Source organism: Phoca vitulina, unplaced genomic scaffold (genome assembly GCF_004348235.1).
Source record: "Phoca vitulina isolate PV1807 unplaced genomic scaffold, GSC_HSeal_1.0 scaffold18, whole genome shotgun sequence".
In the NCBI taxonomy this organism is placed as follows: domain Eukaryota; kingdom Metazoa; phylum Chordata; class Mammalia; order Carnivora; family Phocidae; genus Phoca; species Phoca vitulina.
The window spans coordinates 15,710,855-15,729,037 of NW_022589721.1; the positions used below are offsets into that span (position 1 = coordinate 15,710,855).

Consider the following 18,183-nt stretch of genomic DNA (forward strand, 5'->3'; position numbering starts at 1 on the left):
ACTGAGCCACCAGGCACCCCTGGGGAACATCTTGTAGAACCAAAAATAGAACAAAGACAAACCTTTTATAAAAAAGTAAACACGCCTGCTATTTAAATAGTCCCCAAATTAAACTGAGACACACAGATGATGGCACACAACAACTGTAACAAAGTAGAAAGTAAACTGCACCTTCTGGAGAAAATAGCTTTGAAAGCTCATGAAGTTGTTTGTTTTCACAATGTTTGGACAAGTTTTACAACAAAACATTCTAGTAAAGAGTGACTTCATGGCTGGTGGTCCTGTCCATGTGCTCACCATTGAATTCGCAATCTGCAAATAATTAGAAGTAATTTCCATCACCACTGAAAACAAACTTTTAAATAAATAAATAAAATAGCTTCTTAAAATGTATTAAAACAATTGGATTTGTTTTCAACAATTTCAATTCTCAGAAATTTAACACATTTTAGCCTTTTATTACCATTTCCCAAAAAAAATTAACTTACCTCCCCCCCCAAATTCTTACGTACACTTATAATTATTTTCTATAATTTCTAAGTTGGAGCATTCTTTTATGTTTTAAGAAAACATGTCTGCAAAAGGCTTCTTTTCTGAGTAAGTTTGTCTTTGTCCATTTAGGAAAATATAATTCTAACACTTTAAATTATCAAAGAGAATCATCACCATGGATTTTAAATAAGGTTTTAAAATCTGCCCTAATTGAAAAATAAGCCAAATACAGCGCTAACGTTTTAAGTCTGCAAGAATGCTGCACAAAAAAACCATATCTTGCTATTGAAACTTTCAGCGTATACAGAAATTATGTCTGAAAAGACTGAATTTATAATTTTAAATAATAGTCTATAATTTCATGAACCTGCTAAGAATTTAGCATGCGAGAATCACAAAGATCTTTATAGAAGCAATGAAATTATATCCTTAGCAGATGATCTATCAGAAAATACCATATTGTCCCTCACATATCTGAGTAGGATGTAGGAATGCAACTATTCAATAGTGACCATTAAAGACAAAACGAATCTAAACCATTACAATCTTTGGAGATGTTGGGCAAATGGATTTTAGCAGTGAGGAAGGCAGGGGAGTCACTAAATGGGAATGAACCTATTATCAAGATGTTTTTTAAATACCTGGAACCCAGTATTTCTGGCCAAATTTTTGTCTGCGTTTTTCTGGTTTTCATTTGCTCTACCTTCAGTTTTTTTGCATCTAAAGAAAAATATTTAGTTTTCTTAATAAATTAACTTCTCTAGCATGTGAAGTTATAGAACCTATCATTTTAAGTTATATATCACTAATACTGATTACTAAACCCAAACCAACATGAAATAATCACCACAGCAGGATAGTTAAGATGAACTGATTTCCTATACTATAAGGTAAAACGTCACTCAAACTAAGGAATTTCTTGCCAAATACATTCTATGCTTTAACAGTATGGTTTGGCAATTCAATAAAATGGAGAACAATCCTCTTTGAATTTAAAATCTGACTTTCAGTTTGAAAATTACAAACTTTTAATGCATTATCTATTTTCAGATCAAAACATTTTTCTTTCAAATCAGTCTTATTAAACACATTTGGAAAAAAGCTTTCAAGGGACCAGCTACCAAGTAAAATTAAAGACTATGGCAAATGTTAATTCATTTTCAGAGTTTTTTGGGTTTTGTTTTTGTCTTTGTTTTTAAATATGTGATAGTCATGTTTTCTTTCTACTATGCATCATCTCACCTTTGCGAGGCAGAAGCAAGCGGACATTCTTACTCGGTAGAAACACTGCTCTTGTTCTAGTATGTCAGTGAGTGCAAGGCGAGATGCTGGCGTAGGGAACTTCTCCAAGGCCAGAATGGATTCCTGCTGTGCAACAACATCTCTCTCATAGCGGAGCTGATACTGCCACATGAAATCAGCTTGCTCAAACTCCACTTTCCTCAGTACTGACATATCTGGGTCTATCCTTATCCACAGCAAAGGGGAATCCGCACTGAAAGAAAATACAATTTTCTTTTTAATTTGTTTCAATTTTATATGTTTATAAAATAAAAACAAAGCATTTATTAAATAGATTCTCTTCTCTATGTAATATTCAAGACTGCCTGAACTTTTACTGTATTCATTTTTTTAATCACACTGACAACATTCTCATTATGTTTAATGTATTTCAACTTTCTCACAATAGCTAATCTTTATTAATCTTGCTTAAAAGATCCTCAAGGATAAGAAGACAGTTGTCACAAAGAAATTCCATCTGAAAATTTTACTTGGGGGATTTTGATTTGTGATTATGTGACGTGGAAAAAAAGAATGAGATCAAATTTCTTCATTTCATGGCCTATAGCCTGACTATGGCTATAAATGCCATCATTTCTTGGAATCAATCTGTGACTAAGAAATGAATTTATTTTAAAATTAATTTAACTGATTTTTAATAGTGTTTTTTTAAATGTTAGATTCATGATCCTCTTTCTCAAACAGGAAGTTCTGAAATCATAGTTCAGAGGCACATCATGAATTTATCCTCCCATACTTGTCAAAATAACTCGCACAGCTTAAAATATCTAGTCTATGTCAACACCATCAACAAAAGAATATTCCCTGAAATACTACTTTAATTCACCAAATACTAGTGGGTGCTTACTACAGGTAAGGCACTTGATATGGGAAAAGTACATAAGGGTATATAAACAGCAGTAATATTTGGCAACCAAGCTAGTAATTACACGTTTTATAAAAAAATACACAGGCACAATATGGATGAGCAAAATGAAGTCTGAGCTATAGTATTTTTTAAAGATGAAACACTGCCAATCAGTAAATATTACCACATAAAATTTAGAACAGTGATATTTAAATTGTATTTTGAAAGCACAGGGAGCCTCAAAGTGCCCTGAAGCCTTGTCCAAAGACAAAAAGAATCTATATTTTCTGAGAGCTCCCTAGAAATCAGACTATCAGGACCCACTAGAAAGTACTAGATCAGAAACTGCATTTTAAGAAGATCCGCAAGTGACACACTATAGTTTGAGAAACACTGTATTTCTATGGACTTTCAAAATTTTAAAAGCAGCAATTTCAACACATTTACATACTTTTAGATGTGCATAACAAGACACATGAGAATGCATATATTATAGCCTTAAACTCAAGTAACTAACTTACTCCATCGCAGAAAGATCCATGTCAACTTCTTCTCCATTCATCAGTGGAATTTTTTTCTTTTTATTCCTACATTTAGGGAAAAGTTAAGTTTACAAACTATGACATTTCCAATTCTGAAAGGAGATAAAGAACAGTTGAAGCTCAAAATAAAAATTTCAGGCAACGTTGTAAGACAGCTTGAGGAAGAAGGGATAGTGAATGTAATGGAATTTAAACACACAAAAAAATCTATTTTGAAGCTGAAGGGAATGAAGTCAATGATACTGAAATGTCTTCCTAATCAAAGTTTAATAAAAAGCAAAAATATGTAACTAAATGCCAGGTTAAAACATAGATGTACTTCCAAGAACTGGTAAGCTGCAATTTTATACAAAAAAGATTGATCTATCAACAAAGAAATCCTTTATAAAAAAACTGAAAAAATAACCAGCCCTGAAATGAGACATGAATTATTTTGAACATGTGCTCTATGTGCAAGAAGCTGTCCCATATGAAATGAGGTATGTGATTAACTATAATACATCTTAACAGTATTAATTAACATATACAACTAGTTAATATGAAAAAGATTTAGGATAAGCCCCCCCAAAAGCAACTGCTTCCATGCAAATTACTTTTTTTATTATTATGTTATGTTAATCACCATACATTACATCATTAGTTTTTGATGTAGTGCTCCATGATTCATTGTTTGCATATATCATAAAAATCTACTGGATATACACTAAAAACTTGGGTGACTACAAATTAAAATAGGAACAAAGAACAGTCTTCCTGTGTTCCTCACACCAAAGAATACCCAAAGGACATACTGCTACTATAGAGAAAAAACCCTGAGGAAATGTTATGAAAAGAGTGGCAATCAGATGTTCCCAATTTCAAAGGTAGACAGAACAAAAGGAAAGGGAAATTTCAGCCTGAACTAAGAAAGAATTTTTGCAAAGGAAAAATGGTTTCAGGGAAATTTCAGAATCAATTTCTGAAGGCCGTCAAAATCAACTGACATCCCCATCTGTCTGACATGACCTCAATGTCGTCATAAGTATAAACCTTCTGTTCCTGAAGTTTTGCTATTACTATACAATCCTCCAGTGAAGCACAAAAATGTTCCCATCTTTCACTCTTCAGAATACATGCTAATGGTTGAGTTAAACAATAGTGGTAAAGAAAAAATATACTACATAGAAGATGAACGGTTGAACATTTTTTAAGGAAAATGACAATGTGCCGTTTTGAAAGACAACAAGGATGTTTTTTAAGGGGCACCTGGCTGGCTCAGTTGGAAGAGCATGCAACTCTTAATCTTGGGGTCATGAGTTCGAGCTCCATGTTGGGTGTAGGATTACTTTAAATAAATAAATAAAGGGGCACCTGGCTGGCTCAGTTGGAGGAGCATGTGACTCTTGATCTCAGGGTCGTGAGTTCGAGCTCCATGTTGGGTACAGAGATTACTTAAATAAATAAAATTAAAACAAAAAAAAGAATGTTTTGTAAAGGCATGGTGATACAGAGAAGAGGAGAAAGACATAGCAAAGAAAATGCAGGGGCTTTTTATGACATGTATTCAGCTCCTTCCTTTATATTCAATGATCATTTCCCCAATATTTACTATAGATATTAATCCAATGACACTAATAACAACAAACCTAAGCAATTTGCCTTGAACTTTTCCTGGCTCCAAAAAAAATCAAACTTCTATTCTACCTACCCCTGACCCTACAAAATAAAGATTATTAAACCTAAATCTAAATTTTTAAATTAATTAATTCAAAGAATAAAATGTTGTCAAGAACAAAAAGCAAATAAAGAATATTTGGTAATATCAACTTGAAGTAGAAGGACAAAAAAAGATACCAGATAACATGTTCTCTACTTGAAACTTAGGTATATATTAGGATTTCTATTTTGGCATTTTAATCTGTGAGACTTACAGTTTAATTATCAACTTCAGTTTAAAGTTATGATTCAATGCCTACCTTCTGCTTTTAGAATGACAGGGAATATCATGCTTAAGGCTGTTTTCTTCAATTTGCAACGTATGATTGAAGGATCCATCTAACTCCTGCACTGTCACTTTAAGTGGTCCCTTTAAAAAGAAACAGTGTTCAAAGATAATGCTAGAAAAATACCATATATGTATTCTTATGTGTACAGGTATATATTTCAAGATATAAAATAGTACTATAGAAGATGTGTGTCTAGGGACACAGAAAGGTAGCTGGTGCCAAAGGAGGGGAGAACTGGGATATCTGTGTCCCCTGAAATCTCCATCATAACCTCTTCATTGAGCCGTCATTGACACTTGGTGTTTTCTCAATTTTAACCTTTGCAAACAAATTCTCATTATGAAACTTCTTACCAGCTCTCCACCCATAAACCGTTCCTATATTGAAACTGGGAAGAAAGCAGTACAAAAGGCCATTTTGGAAAAAATCTTACCACATATTTCTGAGTTCCCGGCGATGTATAATCTTGCTTTATTTCTAATTCCAAAACATTTCGTTTTCTGTTAAATGCAAAACTTCCATAAAATTTTACCACTCCACTCTGGTCTCTGAAGAATTGTAAAGGAATTTTTGCATATTGACATGAATATGTACTAAACAAAATAAAGGACTCATTATAGTAGGTGATAACTTTCAGATGCATTCTCACCAGTTCAAGGCCTGAGAGCACACTTCAGGGTAAACCAGGTGGCAAAGTATTCAAAATTTTTGTGAAAAGTGTTTCCCCATATTTAAACAAAATTTCTGAAACGTTAACAAATTTGTGTTTTGAAAGAAGCAAAACCACTCTACTGGGTTATTAATATAACAGTGCTTTGATATGAAAAAAATGTAAAAATTGAAAAGTTCCCAGATACCAGTTAAGTTGTGCCAACCCCTAACCACATCTAAAAGCCACCAGACCACTGCATCTTACAAGTAATCCTGCAGGCCTGTCTGGTGGATTATTTACCTCCCCCACCATTAAGCCTATTGCTATATTCACACACTAAAAAGTAATTCAAAATATGGCAAATTTTACAAGCATAAACATATATGTGTGTGTATCTCAATGATTAAAAGGCACCTTAGCAGAAATGATTTACAGTTCCTAGTTCTTTCTACTACTATTTAGCAACTTAAATAGTTCTCCTTTGGTCTTCCAAATCTTTCTTTTTCCTCCTTTCCCTGACACACATAACCTTATTCCCTTTCCCTCCTTGTTGAGCTGCTACTGAAAAGGATACACCCACTGCTTTATTAAAGGCTGGATGTCTTTGCCAGAGACATTTGAGATGGATTTCAAAAACCCAGATGTGGAAACCAACATCTGACTCCACATATGTGACTGGAACTTCTGTGATGAAGCTGTACTAGCCAAACTTAACAGTTTATTGAAAACCTGTAAGGATGAAAGTATCATTCAAGTAAGTTTGTATAACATAATATACATTGTTTCCAATTCTGTACTATACCCACTTTGCATTATGACTTTACTATATAATCAATTACAAAGATAATAATTTCACATCTTACTATATAGGTGGATTTAGTTAAAGACTATTAGCAATAAAAGCATGCAAAGATTTAAACAGCCAGACTATAAAACTATTCTTCCTCAAAACATAATTCAATTTCAATAATGTCCTGGCCAAACAATGAATATTGTTTTTAAGGATTATAATAACAATAATATGTAATACCTATAATTTATTGAATCATGAGCTTTACAAAGAAACTAAACATTTAGCAAGTTGAAAACACTCATTAAGACTTATACAACTCAGGGTGCCTGGGCGGCTCAGTTGTTAAGCATCTCCCTTCGGCTCAGGTCATGATCCTAGGGTCCTGGGATCGAGCCCCGCATCAGGCTCCCTGCTCAGCGGAAAGCCTGCTTTCCCTCTCCCACTAGCCCTGCTTGTGTTCCCTCTCTCACTGTCTCTCTCTGTCAAATAAATAAATAAAATCTTAAAAAAAAAAAAAAGACTTATACAACTCTACAAAGTTTCTTTATGGACCACCTCTCATTTAATATCTCTCCACTCTAAAGGTTAGGTGAAGGACAGAAAGATTAAAGAAACTTAACTTTAAGGCAAATATAAAATGCTTTAAAAAATTACTAAAAAGTTATTTTTCACTCACCTGTAAGAATATTATCAATGGAAAAAAAATAGCTGAACATTTACAATACATCTTGTTTCTACTGCCTCAACCACTCTATCTCAACTATTTACAACAAAACTTGCTTAAAATATATGGTAGAATTTAATAGTAGCAAAAATAAACATCTTTTAGTTTTTTTTTCTATTGAAAACACTCTAAGTGGCAGTTCATCCTTAATATTTTAAATAATGCTGAACACAAAATCGTATGTACAAATAGGTTCTACTTTCATCCCCACATTCTAATTTTATATCCATGACAATCCAGCATTAAATGGGTAAAGTATTGATACTTATTCTACATCTGAAGAAACACAAACAAAAAGCACAGGTTACTTAGTGAGCAAACAGCTAATTAGTAACAGAATTCCTGCTATAACTCCAGAGGCCCTGACTCCTATTCTACAGAATAGCATTCAGATTATACATATGGAACGTATCTTTCTCTACGATTGTTAAGTCCTTAACTTTAATACTTACTTGTAGCATGAATTCCATACTGATCCTATTTTCAATCAATCTCATCACGAGGTGAGCTTTACACTGAAACATAGTGTAATATTCCCAAGAAAGCGTATGTGGATGCTTTATTGAAAAGTGTAGATGAGACGCTGGACTAAAAACATAAACAGCTATACTTAGTAAAACAAATTTGTATTAAATAAACAGTAAGTTTCATGGCCACATCATAATATAAGTCAGTAATTTCTTAGCATGAGAGCAACACAAGTAGGAAACTTCTTAAAATAAATTTAACTGGAAGAAAATTATGAAGTTTCATGAAAAAACATAAAGGAAAATTTTAATAAAAACACATGCCAAGCTCCCAGATAGGAAGAGTGTCAATATTTTAGTGCTCTCCAAGTTCATCATTATAATTAATGTAATTCTAACCAATATCCCAAGGTTAAACCATACACACACAAAAAACATTCCAGGTGCATTACATATCAAAAACAATTATAAAAGTACTAGAAGAAAAGAAGGAAAAAAATCTCTTGTCCTAATTCTAGGGCAGGAAAAATCTTCCAATCAATCAATCAATCCATCCATCCATCCATCCATCCAGGGGACAAAGACCAGACTATGTAAAAATTTTAAATTCTGAAATGATGAAAGAGATCATCAGTAAATTAAAAGAAAGGTACAGTCTAGTAAAAAAAATTTATGACATATATGAATGTTAAAGGTGTTTAAAATTTTTCACTATTTTAAATAATGCTGTAGTCAATGTCTTTTTACACATGTGCAAGTATTTCTGTATGGCAAATGTCTAGAAGTACAATTTCTATATGACAACATAGCTAGAAATACAACTAATGAATCAAAATCATCTATTTTAAACGTTTGATTGGTACCAACAAATTACCCTTCAAAATCACTGTACCAAATTACACTCTCACAATCTATGTGTAAGGGTAGTCATTATACTTCTTTAAAAACATGGCATCGAAATTTAAAATATTTGTTGATAGTTACACAGTAATATGTATATGATTGAACTACATTTGGTAATGCTATACATAAATAAAGGCAGGGGGAAAAGAAAAAGGTCATGGCTACCTCCAAGAGGAACTGGTGGGAGGGAGGTATATTGCTTCCAGACCTTTTCTTTTTTCCTTTGCCTTTAAAAATTAGACATACAAGACTAAATAAATGGGCAGAACCAAAGTAAAAGCATTTAGTGTAAGTAATATTTACATTCCATGGTAATGCTCTAATTATATGCTGGGAAACTGCCATACAGCAGGCAGTGAGGAGAAGAAAGTGAAAGAACTAATATTTATGAAACTTGATCTCAAGTAATCCTCACAACCAACCTGGTTAAGGACTATCACTGTCATTTTACAAATTAAAACACATACACAGAAAGGTTATGTGATTTTCTCAGATCACAAAAATAACGACAAAAATCCATTTTTGTCTAACCCCAAATTTCTATGCTTTCCCATGAACTTTCTCTTGTCTTGGTAAGCATGCTACAACAAAGAAAAGGCTACTGGTTATACAACTTCAAATTTCTTAACTTCTGTGGTGCTTTTAGACACTTGGGCAGCCTGGTTAATCCTATGGGTCCCCTTTTGAGAAACTGCTAACATATACACAAAATAAAATACATAGAATTACAAAGGAAACCAATTATAACGAAATGCAGTTATAAAAATATTAAAAATTATGATATGCCAATATATATGCTAGCTTATTAATGCATTAAATAACAAGATCTGGCAGTGGTCTATTATAGTAATATTGAGGTGGTGATAAGTGCAAACTATTTCAAAATATCTGCTAATAATTATAACGTGACAGGAAAAGATCTATGATTTCTACTGTTGACAAAGTCATAGCATTGTCTTTTGCCTACATTCATAATTAAGGAAAATATAAAATGTCAGCTAATGATTAGTGAAAATACAGAAAAACTTTCCCATCCATTTCAATCCATATTCCTTTAGGGAATCCATGGACACTAGAACAAACAAGACTGCCTGCTGGTACTATTATTTTGCTATAAGTGGCTGTCTTCTTTACAGGGACTTGCTACACAACAGAAGAAGAGAAAGGGAAAGAAAGAAGAGAAGGAAGGTAGAGAGGGAGGGAAGAAAAAAGGAAAGAAGGGAAAAAGCAAAGAATAAATGTCTAGGTAGGTGACCATTCAGATAAACAGGTATAGGTAGGATGTCCTGAAGTTGAAATTATCTACTTAGACTTAAAAAAATAACTGGTGGTCCATAAGCAAAATATTTGTTTCCATTATTTTTAAACTTTTCTAAGAACAGTACAATATACTAGCATCTGGAAATTAACATGGAAAAGAGTAAAGCCTTGTATTTTTTGAGAGTCTTTCTTTAATGTTTAAGTCCATTTGTAGCCATCACATGCAGTAAAAACAGTAAAGTAAGGAAAGGAGTAATGAGAGTATTACCAGTATTTGTGGCTTCAATATTATTACATACTATTATTTTGGCCTGTGTGGGCCTCAATACACATCCCAAGTAATCCTGAAAGACTGAACCCGTAATACAAGGTTTATAATACCACCTCTGAACAACAAACATACTTATCCTTCTCTTTTCCTCCACCAAATATGGGATGTAGTAAAACTCCACCAGTTTTTAGTTCATACGCCACTATTTTGTCTAGCTCCTAAAAAAGATAAAAATAGGAGTCAGTGAAAATTTCTTTATGTATCAAATTTTAGAACTGAACTGTGATTTCTCATTTCCTGAATCAAAATGTAAATTTCTTAAAATAAATTAGATGTATTTATAAAGTAGTTTATGTTCTTATAAACAAAACAGACTACACAGCTGGCTCAATAATACAGCCAAAAAGCCTTCTCTCCTTTGTGACTTCAGGGCTGGCCAGCAGCCTGCCAATTTTTCCTAACGGCTCCTCCCAACCTTCTCTGACCTGTGTTCCAAGTTCATTTGTTCCTTCTCTGCAGTTTGTTTCTGGTGGAGGATTTAGACAAGTAAAAAGAAATGGAGATAAAATTATGTCAGGAATCTACCCTTTTAAAACTTCTTCAATCTTCTCTAATATGACATAGATCAAAGTGAAAAAAAAAGTTTAAGGGAAAAAAGGACAACAGAACTGTTTAAATAATATATAAGCAGTATACAGAAGTGGTAAAAATCATAGTGAAGTGGTTAAAAACCAGGTTTGAATTCTGGCTCTACTACTTACTAGCTGTGTAACTTTGGTCAAATAATTTAACCTCTCTGTGCCTCAGTGTCCTCATTTGTAAAATGGGGTGTAGTAACAGGGTAGTTAGGAAGATCAATATAGTTAATATTCGTAAAATGTTTACAGTAGTTCCTGAAACACTGTAAGTGCTATATGTTATCTTTTCCCTTCATTAATAGTTTTTGAAATGAAGAATGGACTCTTCCAGTTTAGATGTATAAATTCTTTTATGGTTCTAGATGTTTGAAATCCTTTACAATTATTTTTTGGCTTACTTGAGTTTACGTTTGGATGACGAAGATACATAAAATGAGAAAAGGGGAAGATGGAGGGGTCCATTTCATAAAGATATTAAAGGTCGAAATTTTTCCACTTGAGAAGGAAGGAGTTAAGCACGAGATGAGTAAAATGTATACGTACATGAACAGAAAGGGCTAGGCAAAATACAGTTGATTTTTTTTCTTTTTGGCCAAATCTTTAAATAATAGGAAAAAGACGTGACAATGACAGAGAACATAAATGCACTGAAGGACTAGCCAGCATATAATAAGCACTTACTATGTACAAGGCACCATGCACATCACATGTATGATGTCTCATAATCCCCATCTACTCTCCTTATAAGGATGAGACTTAGAAAGATTAACCAAAGTCACAAAGCTTGTAAATGTATGAGGCAGGCTGAAAAGCAATCTGACTCCAGAAGCTGGGTTCTAAGTCTAAACAAATTTAGGAAGCATAGAGTTATATTATGAATGACTACTACAAGGAGCTTGGATATATCTAACGACTAATTTGATGTTGAAGGAGCTTAAATACTCTCTTGCTTATTAGCAAAAAAGTCTTTGGAAGTCAACACTGACAATGGAACTAGATAAAACAGACCATTAGTCTTTCTCAGTAAAGAGATTTTCATTTTGCTGGGATTTTCATTTTGCTGGGAAAAATGAGACACTTTCAAATGACAGTATTTTACAATTATGAAAAGTAAAGAACAAGTGACTTGTGAATCAGGAGAACACTAACATGTCCTGTTGACTTCTAAATGGGTAATGGATCTGGCTGTTTTTACCTCTTTAATCCAATGGCGGTATTCATTAACACCAAAAGTTTTTTTCATCCAAAGTCCATAAATATAGCCAGAAATTCCCTTCAGTACCCATTCATCAGACCTATGCAAAAAGTCAAAATATATTCTTTTAATCATAAAAATTCCCTTAATCATAAAAAATTTAATCATAAAAATTTTCAGATAAGGCCAAAGAGGGTAACAGAACACGTTATAGTGTGTGCTTTTATGCATTCTTAAAATAAATGAAAAATAATTTAAAAAATGTATTAACAAAATATTTGGTTTAACCACTTCCAATGAGTTCTACTTACCATTACACCTTCCTCACATCTGCCTTCCAGTCTTATTTCAAGTAATGCCCCTATGTTTGCGCTGCTTCCTTCCTGGCCAACTCTGTCCATACCGTCTGTATCCAAGGAAATACTTGCCCAAAGCCAGGACTGTACTGCTCAATTTTTAAAGTTCACATTTGCCAATCCCATGAATAATTATCAATGGGATTCCAAGATCTAACGTTTAATTACTTATTTTTGGTTTTTTAAGAGGAAAGGGAATTAATACCATTCATTCATCTATTCATTCATATACTTATCCATTCATTCATTCATTTATTCAAACATGTTGCCTACCATTTTCCAGGCACTGTTCTTCACTGAAACTATGTTATTCTGGAAAAATTACAAATCAAGAGGACTTACCCTCTGCCAACAAAAAAGAAAAAGAAACCAACAGATATTCATGTACTACATATAGCACAGAATGGTCACAAAAATAAATTATAATCTTAAGGGAGTTTCATGTATTCGAATTCATCTCAAGTTAATCAAAAAAATTAAGTGTTCTTATCTCTTACTTCTTTCAAGTATTATTAGTACAAAGTTAAACACTAACAGGAAAATCCCTACATCATTATCACTATTGTAGAAGACTGTTATTTTGCCTTACACATGATCTTGAACATTACCAGTTACACTGAACACTGACATTAGAATTCTAACTGCAGTTTTCTGCACAATCAATGCCTTGTATCTACAGTATTCATTCAGTTTTCTAAGAAATTGTTGTTATCAAAATTCTTTAAAAAAAAAATAGAACTATAGTGAATTGATAGCCAAAAATCTGGGATGAAATTTATACTCATTACTTTTCTCTAAATATACAGAGAGAAAAGAAAATACAGGAAAAGAAAACAAAAACAAACTTTCCCAATTCTTTATCTCAGTAGTTGCAAACTATGAAATTACTCACCAAGACATTCTGGATATGAAACAACCAAAAAACTGCTGTGCCAAGGACTGGGCTAAACACCTTCTAGTCAGAGGTGTCTCATCTATAATCATGGCACTATGTAACAGATTTGTGCTGGAATTTAAAAGAAGAGACAATTATAACCAAGAAATAATGATTCAATCAAAGTAAAATAATCACACTTTTAAAATAAGGGAATTCAAATTTGACATAAAAGAGAAAAAACAGAACATTCTTCCAAAAGCTTTCACATCTTTTCAAAATTTAGGTGAAATCCATAATCTTAATTAACTTTTGCCTAAAGTAAGGACTGTAGTGTTTCCCATTGATTTCCGTGAAAAATTTAAGTACCTTTTTCTGGAGGAAGGGGAAATTACCATTAGCCTGAAATGAGTATGTTCATCAGAAACTGATCCTCCTATGAAGGGCTCTTCTAATTTCAAAAACCTTTTCCCAATAATAACTATTAATTATTTTTTTAAGATTTTATTTGAGAGAGAGAGAGAGTGTACAAGCAGGGGCAGAGGGAGAGGGAGAGGGAAAAGCAGACTCCCCTGTTAAGCAGGGAGCCCGATGCAGGGCTCACTCCTAAACCCTGGGATCACAACCCGAGCCGAAGGCAGACGCTTAACCGACTGAGCCACCCAGGCGCCCCCAATTTTTTTTTTTTTTTTTTTAAGTAAGCTCTACACACAATGCAGGCTTGAACTCACACCTCAAGATCAAGAGTCACATGTGCTACCAACTGAGCCAGGCAGGCACCCCTATGAATTTTTTGTGCTCCATTGTTTACTTTCAAATACACTGACCCATAAGATCTTTCTAACATACTCTAGAGAATACAGGGGCAATAGTATTATTCCCCTTTTACAGATGAAAAAATTTAGGCCCAGAAAGGATAAAATGATTGAACCTAAGGCATAAAATTTATAAATCTGGAACTTTCCAAGGAAAGAAAGAAGGTAAGGCAGGAAGAGAAAGAAAAAAATGAAGTTTTCTCTCTTTTATAATTGGCAAAGAAATTTCTGACATCAGTAAAATTTTAAATGATTTAGGGAAAAAAAAAACCCATTAGACGTCCATTATATAACTTGTATGATTTTTGTTAAATGCATAAGCAGAAGAGACTAAAAAAAAATCTGTAAAACATCTCTATCAGTTATATCTGGATGAAAGTAATAGAAGTGTTTTGGGTCACTTGGAAATGTTCTTTTTTATGTTTTTCTACATTTTGAATTTTTAAAACATTAGCTTTTCTACAAAACCAACCATATTTAATTTAAAGGAAAAAACTTTGAAACATATCTTAAAATTAATCACAAAATAACCTGTCTTCCTATCATTACCCTCATTTGGGCATTTCAAATCTTAAATACCAACCTAAAAATGCTCATAGAAGCATAAGCAGCCACTTCAACATAAGCCTCATCAATGAATACAGTCTTAAAACAGGAATATGGGTATCGACATGTAAGAATTTCTTCATAAAATTCAAAAACTTCATGAAGATAAGATGTAGTATGTTTAAGCAATGGAAGAAGTTGAGGTAAACAAAAATGAGTAACCTGAAAATAAAAAGCAGGGAAGAAAATCATTAAAAGAAAATGTTACCTTTAGTATTTTAAATTTCCTAAATGTCTCAATTATAAGGAAAACTTCATTCATATAAATCCTTTTAACAAATTCATGGCAATGAGGGAAAATGCTAGTGTGATATTAGTGATTACTTTTACTGACGATGTTTATAAAATATTCATTGTACTTGAAAATTAAATTCATGATGGATTATAAATCTGTGAAATGCTTAGACCCAATGAAAATACAACTTTGGTTCCAAATTAAAATGCCTTTTGCATAAGCATACAAAACAAGAAAGATTTAAATTTCCAAGGCTTATTACAAATGCACCTTTGATTCATAAATATCTTACCTAGTGAATATTGTACTTGTCATAGTCCTATGCATCCCACTTTGGACATGGCCACTCAAATATAACATACCATCTCATCCCATATTATGATTCTGTGCCAAATAAATGGCATCAACAATGACAGAGATCACTCTGTTTAGAAGGACCTAGAGTAAGGTTTCATGCTGGAGATTAAATCTGAGCTAATCTTTTTGAATTGGACAAAAGTTTGATAGGAATGAAGAGGTAAAGAGAACATCTCAAACAAAGTCAAAACAGAAATATGGTATGGTCAGGAGAATCTAAGTAACTATATCAAATATAACAAACAAACAGGAAAGTAATGGAGAAAAAAGCTCAAAAGGAAAATTAGGGCCAAATTCTAGAAGATCCTGAAAGTCATACTAAAGAGTTCTGATTGTTGCAGGATTGTGGAGGCAAGGAAAGTTTTTAATGTATGATAAAAATTATTCTTCTAACAGTGTTAGAACAGGTTAGAGACTAACATACATGAGTGATGGGGATCTATGTATGATTAATGATCAAGGGCCCAAAGCACATCATAATTAGCACTCCTCTTGATACACAAACAAAACCCAAAATACTATTCATCAGAAAAAGATTCATGTTTAGAAAAACCTACATGACAGCAAATCTGATAATAAAGTAAAAACTATCTACTTGAGACAGAGAAAGACTAAGTGGGCTCTAAGTGTTCAAGTAAAATACTTCTTAACTATCATTTACCTTTCTCCCATCCAACAGCTTCGAGTGGGGAAAAAAAAATCTTCCAAAATACAAAGTAGGTACTAATCAAATGTTGATTTAACAGCTAACCACTTACCAAAGATAATAAAATTCTCTGCCAATCTTATCAGCGAATATACTTTTAAGAGTCATTATCAAGCCAGCAAAAGCAAAACCATTCGTAAGATATCCTGAATATTTTCCATAAGTGACTTTATAAATCTTGTGAATTTCAAGAAAGCAAATATAAGAACAGACTGAGGAGCTTACTGGGTATCGACTAAACCTAATTGCCCTCAATTTTTGCTCGCATAACAGAAATACCATTGAGACATACATGGTCACATGTATATCTTAGCTTTAAACTAAGAAATAAAAAATCTAAAATTGAAAATGTTAGGGACCAAGAGTAAATAAAAAGAGATTCATTCAAATGTTACTTTAAACAGGTACAGAAGTAGAGAGGGTCAATAACCAATACATCACTTCCTAAACACCAGAAGTCTCATCCTTAGGGAGGCCTGAAAGCACTAATTGGTCTGCCAATTAATACACGATTTATGGCAAGATATGGGATGGAAGAAAACTGCAAGAAGCCTTCATGAGTGTGCTGACTAGAACTCTAAACTCAGCTTCAGCCTTATCTTTCTTCCTCTGTATATGCTGAAGTGAGAACAAATCTTGTTCTTTAATTGTGAAATTGTAATATTTCAGATTCCAGAGATGGGACTATAACATTCATAAACATATGCCAAACAAAAAGAGGACACTAATACAAAGTATTTATATAAATCAACTCATATTCTAATCAAGGTATACTTGAAACTCCTTTGGAACTCCAAACTCTCTGTTGAAAAAAAATTTAAAACTTTAATATAACATTTTGAAAGGAATTCAAGAATTCAAATCATTAAATATATCAGATAAGGAATCCTTTTCTCTCTAGTGATATTCTGGATAATTTAAAGAAGAGTTAGGAAAAACTCAGTATTTCATTACTATCCTTCCTTTTATCGGGGGTGAAAGGCTGGGAGGAGAAAGGAGCAAGAAGCTATGACTTACCTCATGCATATACGGATCTACAAGTATTTCAAAAGGTCCAATGGCCAAAGAGATATTTGATGCAGCTGTTGGAATGGTAAGCATGTAATGGAAGGTCTTCTTCCTCATATCATGGGTATACACTGTCTCCACCAAATCTCCATTGGAAACAGCCACCATTGCGGCATCTACTGTAAATTCTAATTTCCATGTACATAATTCAGAGTATGAATCAACACACGGGAACCAAAATCTAGGAAAAAATATCAACAGCATAAAAAAAAAAAAATAGTGAAAGTGTAACCTACGTTGTTTCCCCCACTTATAAGTTATTCTAATGTTTACAGAATATGTGCGAAAAGAAACTTCAGCTATTTGCCTACTGAAGCTTTTTACTGTGTAACTTGAAAGAATCTGATTAGAGATAGAAACTTTTCGCCAAATATTATTTGACAATATGAAGAAAATATAGCGTATGATACTGCCAGTTCAAATACTCAAAAAAGAGATAAGCAATTCTTAGCTTTGAATTTTTAACTTAAAAATTATTTTCACTTGCATATTCATAATAGTCAGTTTTTATGCAGTATTCATTTCCAGAAACTAAAAAACCTTATAATAAAGTTTAAAAGAACACAATATTCAGAATCTGATCCATAAGTTAGAGAATTGTTTTGGAGAACGGGATGCACTGTATTAATTCAAATAGTGCTAGTAAAGCCAGACCTAATATTTCTCGAACACTTTCCTTCAAGATCAGGTTTTACTACCTGCCAGGGTCTGTACCTGATACTGTAACACAAAGAAGTGTAAGACATCATCCTTGGCTTGAAAGAGTTAATAATCTGAAGAATATTAATAACAATCTGAAGAGACTATGCATACTATAATATTTCAATAACTCAGAGTGAGCTATTGAGCTCTGGGAATGAACTACAATTATACACAACAATGAAGGTAAATCTCACTACCATACTGTTGAACTTTTTTGTTCAGATATAAAGAGCATAATGCATAATTTCTATTCATATAAAGTTCAAAAGCAGGTGTAATTAAGCTGTGGTATTTTAGAAATCAGAACAGCAGTTAACCTTGGACAGGAGGACATCAGATGAGCAAGTAGTGAATGGAAATGGGTAGAAGGGGGGATTCTACAATGCTGGTGAT

General features: G+C 33.0%; 1 protein-coding gene across 7 annotated transcripts in view; it reads right to left on the bottom strand.

Annotated features, from left to right (window-relative positions):
- The window catches only part of TAF2 (TATA-box binding protein associated factor 2), an 82,999-nt gene that overhangs the window by 43,509 nt on the left and 21,307 nt on the right, over positions 1-18,183 (bottom strand). For all 7 annotated transcript variants that reach the window (XM_032415530.1, XM_032415531.1, XM_032415529.1 and 4 more), the window contains exons 6-17: positions 17,038-17,269; positions 14,700-14,884; positions 13,320-13,433; positions 12,072-12,171; positions 10,371-10,456; positions 7,790-7,925; positions 6,395-6,549; positions 5,602-5,716; positions 5,139-5,248; positions 3,163-3,228; positions 1,735-1,987; positions 172-312 (exon numbers count right to left, since the gene is read on the bottom strand). In XM_032415530.1, coding sequence (XP_032271421.1) covers positions 172-312; positions 1,735-1,987; positions 3,163-3,228; positions 5,139-5,248; positions 5,602-5,716; positions 6,395-6,549; positions 7,790-7,925; positions 10,371-10,456; positions 12,072-12,171; positions 13,320-13,433; positions 14,700-14,884; positions 17,038-17,269 — 1,693 coding nt within the window. The remainder of the gene's footprint in view (positions 1-171; positions 313-1,734; positions 1,988-3,162; positions 3,229-5,138; positions 5,249-5,601; positions 5,717-6,394; positions 6,550-7,789; positions 7,926-10,370; positions 10,457-12,071; positions 12,172-13,319; positions 13,434-14,699; positions 14,885-17,037; positions 17,270-18,183) is intronic.